This window comes from Gymnoscopelus braueri (assembly GCF_963280865.1).
Source record: "Gymnoscopelus braueri genome assembly, chromosome: 10".
Classification (NCBI taxonomy): Eukaryota; Metazoa; Chordata; class Actinopteri; order Myctophiformes; family Myctophidae; genus Gymnoscopelus; species Gymnoscopelus braueri.
The window spans coordinates 31719090-31731026 of NC_137611.1; the positions used below are offsets into that span (position 1 = coordinate 31719090).

An 11937-nucleotide genomic window follows, 5' to 3' on the forward strand; every position below is an offset into this window, starting at 1 on the left:
TTACTGATCATACTACTATAAAGAAAGGGAACTTATTTTGGTTAAGTAAACGGTGTCTATAAAATGTCCTCAATTATGCAGCTTCAGGTGAGTGCTTTCATGCCTTACTGGAGATTATAGAAATTATCGCTGGTTTCTAGCTTTGGGAGAGACCTGTTTATTTTCACCAATACTGCTTAAACTGTCTGAAGATGATGAGAATAACACAAGTTAATTCTCTGCCATGGCACTTTGTTATTGTTACTTTCTCTGCCATTGTGGTTTCCTGTTGTTACTTTTTATCTCTGCCATGGTGCTTTTCCTGTTACTTTTTATCTAAGGCAGTTTACATGTGCATTCGGTCATGTTCAGTGGTTTGTCTAGAAATGTCAAGTTTTGAAAGAGCTGTTTAATAAAGATTCTTTATATTTTATTCATGGGTTGGCACAGCGTTTGTTTACATTTGTTTAAATTATCTGTCATGTGATGGTGTCACTTGCCGAAAATAGCTGATCAACAAGGTAGCACCACATGTAAGCTCACAACAAATGTAAGCTTGTAGGTCTCTATTTTCAGAATGCGACACCGTCGTATAATGAAGTCAATATGCTCACAAAACATGAGTCACGCAAAAATTTCGGAGAGAGAATAGTGGCGTGTGCACTAAGCCATTTATGGAGAACTCATTTAGTCCGTAATGGTAAATCTGTAATAGTAAACAACAGTTGAATGAAAGCAAATGAAATTCCCAGCTGGCCTGCAGCCGACCCTGCAGAGCTGCATTGATGCTAGCATTTTATTTTGAACCGTGATCATTTAAATCATTGTCGTTTAGCATGGCTAATGTAGGCTAAAAGATTAGTGGCACAAGGCTGCAGAGATAGATGTCAAGACTTGTTCAGAATAGATGGACGCATAAATACATACAATACTGTATAATATACAAATCTCATTACATTGAACAGGAAATTCCAGGAGAAGGAGATGTGGAAGTATACACCCTATCCAGAGCAAGCACAACAGAGACTATACAACATGACTAAATTGGGGAGGAAATTTAGAGAGATAAAAAAAATGGGTAGATGCAGCTGGAGACATTAAGTGCGAGTTTGTGTTATTTAGGTGTTACTCTGTGCCAGCATGGACAACTCCTGTATAGTTGACATCATACTGGCACATAGAAACACCTAAATGAGACCAAACCTTGACTTAAGCTGTGTTTACCCTGTAACTTAATGCTATGGCAAGTCTGACAATAGTGGGTGATACTAGTCCGACAACTCTGAAGTATGGGTACTGTACTTTATTGCAGTTTCTTATTGTTTCTTTTGGATTTATGTAACAACATTTTGATGATTACAAACTACATCGTTGGAGCCAAATTTGCGGGGGGCCGTGATATCCATTAAAATCCTTCCAAGTTGGCCATCCCACCCATGATCCTAAATTGCATTACAAAATGCCAGAGGATGTGCCCCCAAGTCTCCGTATGGCTTTTGAATTATTAGTTTCTTACTAATTGTAACATCAGGAATTGGCTTTTGTTTCTGCTGTTGGCACAACGTAAATGGATTTGCATCAAAGACTTTTGATGGGTTACAGTATATGCATTGTCTGGAGACAAGAACCTTGTGGAGCAATTTCCTCAGCCATATTTGTGTATATTATAACATAGTCTTCTACTGCCACATCATATAGGAACTGAACTCCTCCTCCTTCCATCCTCTTTCCTTTATGTTGTGTTAATGAGACTTTGCTGATTGTTATACTGCTGTACTGTGACTCTACAGTAGAATATACAACACTGAAAAAACCTATCCCCAGAAGAAGAAAAAAAGGATTTCTGTCAGCTTGACCCCTGCCAAATATGAGCCCAACACTGTGGCAGGATTGGCTTTGTTGGCAGGTAGGATTGTCAGCTCGACCAGACACTTTGCCAGTTAAACGGCCATTGTTCTGACATATTGAAGCTGCTGGCCAAAACGAAGTGATGGAAGACAAGCTATTACTCACAGTAGCACCCACAATAATGGATGGTTGGATGGATGGATGGAACAAAGGGCATGAACTCATTCAGTGCCACTCGACGTCTAAGACGTCCCGTTTTATCATAAGCCCTGTGCCACTGGACGTCTAAGACGTTTTTCTTTATTTTTTTAAAGTTCAGAACCCAAGATATCATTATTTGAAAATGTTCTGCTCCATTCACTTCTTGTTTAACTTCTTACTGAAAAAGGCTGTATCTCGGCTCCTAAGCACTTTTGTTTTACAATGAAAATTGGCTCTGGCACTCAGAGCCAAACTGCCAGAAATAAGTCGGGCACTGAATGAGTTAAATGAGGTATAGGCAGATGGGAGAAATAATTGATACATGGATCCAGAGACGGATGGAGGGAATGAAGAAAGGATAGATGGAGAATAACGGGAGAGATGGTTAGGTGGATATGTGCATACCGGCATGTCCCCTGTTAGGAAAGTTTCAATTTCATATTTGTACAATAAAACAAGACTCCATTGTGGTTTAAAATATAAATTTATATGAGTATTGAATTAATTTACTGTATTTGAAAAGTGGACTAGCATAATTATCTTCTGAAAAATGTGAAATGGGTGTGGCCTGGGCCATTGACCGGCCAATCGGGTGCTGAGCCGACACCGATGACAAGGCTCCCTTCAGAGATATTCTAAAACCAAGAAGTGGGACTAGCTTGGGGATTTACCTGTGAGTTTTTGTGATAGGCCACACCATAGGCATGAAAAGTCAGTTATCAGTTGTTCATTGTCATGACAACTTTCATCAAAGTTTCATAGTGTTGCATGAATCTGTTCGGAAGTTACATGCTTTTATGGAAAAAGCCACGCCCCCTTTTAACAAAACAGTGTAAAAGATTATTCATTATTTTTTTTCCTTGCCCCATGACACACCTTTCCACAAAGTTGCATGCAAATCCATTCATAACTTTTGCAGATGTCCTTCCTGCTAACAGACAGTCAAATGGAATGACAACATCCACCCCCCCATCCAGCTCTGTTTGTGCAGGAATAATAATCGTGGCAGAGGATGATGTTTAATTCATTATTATGAGTTGCTTTACAGATAAACAGTGCATATACTGATATACCAGTATGCTTTCAAAATGTCTGCAGTAACAAGCCATGCTTGAAGAACTTAATTTCTCAACAGGATTCATTTAACTAACTAGAAAAAAAAATGCTCCTCTGAGCACAGGTCTCCGCCAGGGCAGGTAGTGAAGATGTTTTTATGTTGATGTGAAAGACTTTTTGGGCAGGTGACAGTCCAATAAAGCAAAGCTATGTGCATACAAATAGCTCAGAGCTAAGGACACCCATTGTTAACACTGTGAACTGTGATACAGGATATTAAATGATTGCATGTGCCTTCCTGACCCAAGGCTGTCTTCCTGACCTTGCTTGGGTCAGGAAGAGAACAGACTAGAATATTTGCTCATGATTCCTTGCTTGGGTCAAGGATATTCATTCCCAAGAGACGGATCTGTTGAAAGAACACCGATGTGGTTAATCTTCTCCACATCAGTTCCTGGCTTTGCTGCGTAACCAAACTAAGGCCGATTTGAGAGATTTGGGGCAGAGGTTTTTACTTGGCCTCCAAGGAGTATGCATGCAAAGCTTCACACCGATTGGTCCAACGTTGCTGAAAATGACCTGCTCACAGAAATCTGCCTGTTATAGCGCCACCGTGACATTCCCACTAAGCCAATGGCTTAGTGGGAATGTGCGTGCAAAGTTTCAGGGCAATCAAAGGCTGCGTTCATGATTTGAGGCATTCTGTTCAAAACAGGCCACAACTGCATACTTTAGAAGCCAATCTTAGCCAATCAGGATGGAATATGAAAAATCAGACAGATCCGTCTTGACTATAAAGGTAATGTGTACTGATTTGAGTGATGTTTGGACAAAATCTGTAGAAATCATAAAAAAAATTGTTTAGCAAAAGTCGGCCTCCTGGTGACGCTGTAATAGGAGAAATGTGGGGAAGAGGTTTTTACTTGGCCTCCAATGAGTATGCTCGCACAGTCATGGCAAGCGCTCCAATGGTGCTGGAGATTAGTTGCTCACAGACGGACACACAAGGACGGACAGGGGTGAAAACATAGAGTTTCGGTCTGGCGGAGACGATAAAAGCCAGCAGTGGTCTCTCATGAAAACATCAGACAGGAGAGCAAGGCAAACTTTTACTTTTGTTATTTTCCATAGTCTTAAGATGCAAAAACACACTGGAATATTCATAACATTCTTAATGAGTTATTTCCTGACAGTGATTCTTTTGTATTTAGATATATGGATTTGACTGTGGAACTGAAAAGGTTTTCAACATGTATTTGTGAATAAAGGGAATATCAGCACACATGTACATAAAGCCTCAGATGAACCAGAGATGACCAGATAAGTGTACTGTGTGTGATTATGTTGTCTTAAACCAGTGCTTCCGATATATATTATGGGACCTAGAATCATTGGTTTCAACTTGAAGTAGCTTAGAGAGCCTCTATACCATAATGTACCACTGCACTGAGTGGAAGGAGAGCTAAGTGCATGTTGACACTGAAGGAATGATCCATCAGTTGACCTCACTTGACTAAGTGGTATGATATAAAATGATTATCTTAAGCAAGACATTGAATGCAGCTTCTGTACACGTTTCTTACTCATTATTCAAGCTGAGTTACTTCACCCTTTAATTACCTTTGATAAGAGAGCATTATGAAGATGTCTTGTTCTTGTTTTTAGCTAAGGACAGACAGACAGACCCATTATTCCATATTGGAAAGCTTCTTGTCATGTGAAGAACCACCTTAACAAATGCATATTGTGCCTTGCCTGTCGGCTGTGTTGGGACTTCATACAAGCCTTTGTGATGTGAGGTTTTAATAATATGTCGTATTGTTCCGCCTTCAGCTCTGTTCACCACTAGAGTACAGTCATTGTTTGTGAGAGAAAGGTTTGTCATCCAAGGCTGGTAAGCAGTGGGTGATGTAAGTGGCAACGAATATTAACTGATTTGTTCCAGCCAGTGTTATGCCATACTGTATACCACAGGTTGGTATAGATAAGTGGTTCAAATATACAAACAGTGTATTCACCCATTATTAAATGCACTCCCATTCATTTGTACTAATTATTGGTTACATTCCCATTGTTGATACAAATTTCTTCTTGTTAAAATGAATTATTAAACCCTTTCTCCCTTTTAGTGCAAATCATTTACATCTCCATTGTTTGAAGCAATACATAAACCTAATGCCCTTTTTTAGTTGTACATTTTAGGGCAGTGGTTCGCAAACTTTTTTATTTAAAGACCCCCATAACTGACAGTGTACAAGTAGACCCTTATGGGTCCATTTGGTTCCATTTGTACCCTCAGAGTTACAGACCTTATTGGTCCATTTGGAAGAAATTGGAACCCCCTCAAGAAACCCTGAGGGTCCCTGGACCCCACTTTGAAAACTACTGTTTTAGGGAACACAGTAAAAGAAAATAAATGCAATTGACTTGGCACCTTGAACGTGATTAGAAATGCCATTTATGCCTTTTATATTTTACCATTAATAAAATACAGTTTCTAAATATTTTGGTAAAGACAAACTGTAATGACTGGGACGTTGCCAGAGGCATCGCTACACACTCATAAACCTCTGATCTTGTCGTCTTGTCTTTTATTAAACCGCTTTTTACTATCTAATCTTTATTGCTGTATACTAATTTCTGCATTATTTAAATGGGGGAAATTGGCTCACCCATACCATAAAACTTCACCTATGAGGTATTTGAGCATTGCCGTGGGAAATTGTCTGGACTGCTTATTACTGTAGAGAGACTAGGAGTGGGACAAGAAATCGATACTGCGATATATCGTCGTACTTCCTTTTGTGACACGTTATCGATACACTGGCGCCAAGTATCGACATTTTATTACAACACGCAGATGCTCTATATTATTAATATAATATAATTATTATTATTATATTACATATTCCCCGGTGCACAAACTCACGACACAAGATCTACTGCTCATCCTCTCAGTCAGGTAGAACTTGTAAACATGCTGCACTATTAAAGAGGATAAACACAGCAGAAAAGATGGAGAACAGACATTCTAGTACAACCAACCCTATTCAAAACAACTTGTTGCGTTCTCCATGTGCCTGTTCACCAGAACTTTGCTCTGCACTCCATATCAGTAGTTAACGTATAGATATGATTCGGATTGTGATAAATAAGTTAATACTGTTAAACGGAACACGAGGCTGTGTTATTGTCACACCAAGCACAGACACTATTTTTAAAAGGGAGCCATTGTTTGAATAGAGGAGACATTGTCATTAAATCAATCATTTTGATGTTTCACCGGGGCAAAACTCGTAATATTCCCAAATACAAGAGGTTAAAATGTTCTTTGACACTAAAGCCAGTCTTCCATACTGGCATTGATTTTACTGACCTCTGTGCTGTGATGTAACCCCCTGCTGTAAAAGATGACGGAGGCTTATTTACAGTCTTTTATTAAACAGGTCAACTTGTCTCAAATACCTCAACACCAAAACACCATGCAATGCACTTTGCGTTACCGTAATGCCTCTAACACCCGTGCATGGTAATTCCTTTCTACATATGGCACACCCTATTAGGCTTGATACTTGGTTACTTTGTCTAACCTTAAGCCTAATTTACACTTTGTGTGATATAAATATAAATTACGGTAGGCTTTACTTTAGTTAAACTGTTCTGCACCAACATTTCTTTCAGCTCATTGTCGGTTTTGGTAGAACATTTCTGGAAAGACCACTTTCTAAACATCACTCACATTCCATTTTTCTCTATTATACGTATGAAGCAAGTCAAGTTGGTTGTGGGAACACGGACACTCTTAACCATCTTTCTCATCAGTTTTTTACGACACTGGGGCAGCACATACAGCGAGGACCTGCTAACCTTTGTCTTCTGTGTTTGTTTCTTGACAGTATCCTACCCCAGAAACAGGGCCTACTGCTGGGTCAGTACCTGGGAGCCTTCAACCTCATGGACACATTCAGAGGACGTGACAAAAAACAGGCGTAAAGGGGACAAACGAGGAGCTGTTGAAGGAAAGAGAGGGGAGGTGAAAGACATGGAGCAGTTAAGAAAATTGGTGTTCCTTAATAGAGGCCAGTGAAAAGTAAAAGGCACATAGTAGGTTCAAGATGGCAAAAAGGCTGCCAAAAATGCATTGATGTTTTGAATTTTAGTTTTTTTCCTGTATTTTAGTAAGTAATATCTGCCACCCCAAACACAGACGATTTAGCTAAATGCTACAGTCTTCATTTCATAATTTATTATGGTCAGTTTTTGTGCCGATAGAGAAACCTTTTGTCCAATTGAAGTGTGACAAATTTTCAAAATGCCAGTGTATCCCTTCATTGCCAGTTTTCAATCTTACTTTCCAAATAATTTGTTTCCTCTGTCATTTCAATGGCTTACACTTGAATGAGATTATTATGAGTGCCTATTTTATTGTTTATCTACTAGAGTTTATAATTTGTATTTTATTACAATAATATTACAAATTGTAGCATTTCATGTGTAATTCTAATTGTAATTTCATGTCTATCTATAGAGATACACTGTAGCTTTTATTTTAAATCAAGCTGAATATAAATGTGTGGCAGTGGGGATACAGGTGGGTACAGTATGCAACAATACCCAGCCTGATCCTCCCACTAGCCAAGTGCCCAAAATCTTTAGGTTTCATACTTGAATAAGTCTTCCTTTAATGTACTAGTTTTTTATCCAGCAGCTAGCCTACTGAGGTTTTAGATGTGCACAACTATCCTTCAAGTTCCATACTTTGATAAATCATGAAGTCTTTCACTATCGTGTTTTTAATCATAGGTTTCTTTTAGTTTGTGAAAAATTACTCAGCAGAACATAAATCATAATGTAATAATATAATGTAATAATTTCACTCTAAAAACTGTTGATTAAGAGACAGATTTTTGGTAAGTAGTTATCTTGTTTTCTCATATTTTCGGTAGTGAACATGACTGCGTTTCCCAGGATCCATCTGTCTAACAGTGTTGCGTCATTGTAATTAGCATGGCCCCAATTGTTCCCAGTGCCCCTGATCAGCTGTTACAGAAGCTAATGTTGTCAAGCAACACAATTCCAACCAGTGGATTATGTTGCGCAGTAACTAATTGGAAAAAAAAGAAAAAGATACATGGCCCTTAAGTACATTTCATAATCAGGCCTTTTTTAGCTTTAAGAATTTTTCCTTTGACAAATAGTGAAACAGGGTCTTGTACACTGTAGTGCCTCTGTTTTTTTATTTAGGTAGTTCCAGTGTGTTCACATCACATGGCTACTATGTATGCATATGGTAAGCCTTATCAATGAAGTTATGGCTCTGCCTGTAAAGTATCACTATTACTTCATTTGCATAGATCTAAGTGGGGGACACTAATTAGACTGGATTGTATTCACACATTTCTGTAATCATTCGTAATCAATTTGCATCTACAGCTGGCATGAACAAATACATAAAAGTTAAGTAGTATATGTAGCTATATTTTAAATACATGTATGTATACATAACACCCTCCAAATGTAGCCGATTACTACTGGACAGTTGTACCATAACACCAAATTATTTTGTTGTTTGGTGACCATTGACTTTACTTTGAAACAATGAGTGCCCTCATGCATTCCAAAATGTTAACTTAAAATGTGTTAAAAACAACAACAACAAAGTCCACTAAAACAAATAGTGATTGCTTTCAGCTTCTTGACATAGCTGTTTGATGGTGATATCATGGTGTGGATTTGGAGGTGTGAAGGAACAGTTTTTTTAACTATAGTGATGTTTTTCAGGTGTACATTTGTACTTGTACGTTTATGAAGGTGGTGTGAAAGCAAAAAGGGGGATACACTCAATTTCAAAATTCATGTTTTTCTTGTGACAGAGCTATATTTAAAACTAGCTTGACTTGACTTTCAAATGTATTCATTTTACATCACAATACACATACTCGGTACAGTAGATTAAGCTGTTAAGTCAACATGTCACTTTTGTTTCTGATTAGGGTAGACTATAATGAATCTTCACTAATGCAGTATTGTACAGATAGTACAGTAATTAGAATACTTGAACGATGAAAATGAGTGATATTCCCCTTTCCAGCTGTTGTAAATCTGGCCAGAGGATTATTGTTCACATCAGGATCTAAGTCATGTCCTAACACTTCTTTAATGTCAATGATGTACTTGTATGGTGATTAGTTTATTCTTACAGTTATTTTTGTTTATTTGGTCCAGTAAGCCATTTCACACAGATTATATACACTAGAACCACTGCACACACACACACGCACGCACGCACGCACGCACGCGCACACACACACACACACACACACACACACACACACACACACACACACACGGCCAATTGATTATGCTCAGGAACACTGAAGCCCATTGAAAGTGTTTTATACTAAGCCATATGAAGCTGTCTGTGGCTACAGATGACTCAAGCCTGTCATAGTATTCAGTGAATTTCTAAACATTCCACCCAACAGACAATGCTACAAAGAGCCTGTATGCCACAGACGTTTCAATTAATTTTCTAGTGAGGAAATCTCAGTTAACTGTGCCTAGTCAAGTCCAGTCTACAAACAAATGGTTGTTTGGGTCAAGTCAAGAGGCCTCAGACAAGACCAGTCTTTTCTTAGTAAAATCCATCATTTCAGTCAGCATCTTTGCATAGAAGAGTCAGGCCAGGGTAGGGGAAAAACTCTAAATACAACATTGGAGTATGCGTGTTGTTTTAATTTGACACACAAAAAAATATGTATATATATTTGGTGGGAAAGCAAGTTGGAGAGAGTGATTGGTCCTGTATTGAAGGCTAGGATAATTACTAAAAAGACAGAGTAAAGTAGAGTAAAGTATCTCATGATCAGGATAAATGTTCTATCAGAGATAATGAAACTATTAAAAACGATTTAGTTTTTATTTAGAAATGCCACTGTATGCCAACGGCACTAGTACAACAGCACACAGCTTTGCATTTTGTTGAAGGAAAACGGGTTGCACTTTGTCTGACCGTGCTTTTGATATGAAAGAGATATTTTGCACTGTTGACTGAAACATACACAGCATGTTCAAAGGTAAGCAGGCAGAATAAATGCTGAGCACACCACTCATTCTGCTTAATGTCAAGTGGATAAAAGATTAAGTGTCCTCCGGGTCCCCCTTTAACATTTACAGTGCCTGTCAGAATGAAGTACAGTACATTTAGTTTTATACTCTCCACAACATGTTAGTTTGTTGTTGCTGGCCGTTGAACACCTTGTAGTTCTAAAATAAGTGTATTTGAGATTTTGAATGGTAATGATGATAACACTTTCTTAAGCACCGTCATGTAAAGTTTGATTAATAAAATGGGAAAATAAATCAAATTGGAGTTCTCACACAACAACATTGGCAGTGATAATACAGTAAAGCTCTTAATATTAAGAGATGGCTGTAACAGTGATGATGTAAAGATAACATGAGTAAGTAGAGATTGATAATGCCTCCAGCAGGCATCATTGGATAAACGCAGCTAAAGCAGATATGTAATGAAAATGTAGTGTTGCAGGAACCCTATGATTTTAGAACATTATTACTACTTATAAGTAATGTAAGTGTATACAATCTATTCTATGTTATCTTATAATTCAACATGTGTCATATCACATAATATATCATATAGCACTTATATGTTATAACCAGTATGCCAGTATGTGATTTTATTTTCACACTTTATGCCGTCGCGTTGACAGATTTGCCAGTGTGTTTGTGTTCTTCAACAGGAGTTTGCTTTTGATTTAGTGTGATGATTTTTGTTAGTGTGCTTTCATTGTGTGTAACAGAATGTTGTCATTGTAGACACAGTCGGAGCTATTGTATTAATCTGGAATAAAAGACATCTTGATGACTAATATATTTCATTGACTTTTATGAAGATAATAATCATGAGAAATAACTACCGATGGTGTGTTTGTGCCGAGTGGGAATTCAGGTGGACCAGCGGTTGACCTGAACCGAAAATCAAAACCTCTGGCTGTCTCCCTTTTATGCCCATGTATGGAGATTCCTGGTGTCATGAATATGGCGTTACAATACTGACATCATCATGCCTCCAAGCTATGATAATGGTTACTGCACTGCAAGTACTCTGACAACGGAATAGTATTGGGGCATGCATTCCCAGCAAAAAGTTCAGTTTTTTTTTTGAAAAAAACAAACATTTGATTGTTTGTGAAAGTCTTTATAAACTGTTGTCATGACAATATTGTTTTACATTTTATTTACAGAATCTGCATGAAAATGCTATTGAGCAAGGTGCTGAAACCTCCCTCTGTTCTGTTGGGGTTCTTCAGCAGTGATGGCATTTTCCCAAAACACGTGGGTGTATTGATTGAATTAAATTACTTTAATGGGGAAAAGTGTGCAACCTTCAGTTGATTTAGGGTTAGGGTTACTGAAGGTTCATCCAACAGTCAAAGACTAATAGTTCTGCACAACTCCGTATGAGCAGGGCCAGTGGCAGGAATTCAGGGCCCCACTGTGCCCCTTAAAACATACAACATACTGATGATGGCATTAATATTCTGACATCAGAACCCTTGTGATTGTGAGGCCCCCTATGAATCACTTTTCACCACTTTATAAGTGCACATACAGCATGTGAAGCCGACAGTCCCCTCTGTAGGCAACTAATCCCCACATTTTTGCTGCAAACAAAAAAAATTATGTTGAAATAAATTACATTTAATGTTCAATTAATAAAAACATTTAAGCAGAGGTAGTTTTCAAATGGGAATGCCCAACCAAAATTTATGTCCGTTTGAGGTTTCTTTGCGAAGGAGAAATCTCCAGTGAGTTAGAGTTGCACTCATT

The 11937-nt window shown here is 38.1% G+C and overlaps 1 protein-coding gene across 2 annotated transcripts in view; it reads left to right on the forward strand.

The window, feature by feature from the left end:
• The window catches only part of LOC308093875 (epidermal retinol dehydrogenase 2-like), a 30368-nt gene extending 19396 nt beyond the window's left edge, over positions 1–10972 (forward strand). For both annotated transcript variants that reach the window (XM_080440255.1, XM_080440254.1), the window contains exon 7: positions 6981–10972. In XM_080440255.1, the coding sequence (XP_080296381.1) occupies positions 6981–7077 (97 nt within the window). In that variant the 3' untranslated portion in view covers positions 7078–10972. The remainder of the gene's footprint in view (positions 1–6980) is intronic.
• Positions 10973–11937: the final 965 nt, after the last annotated feature.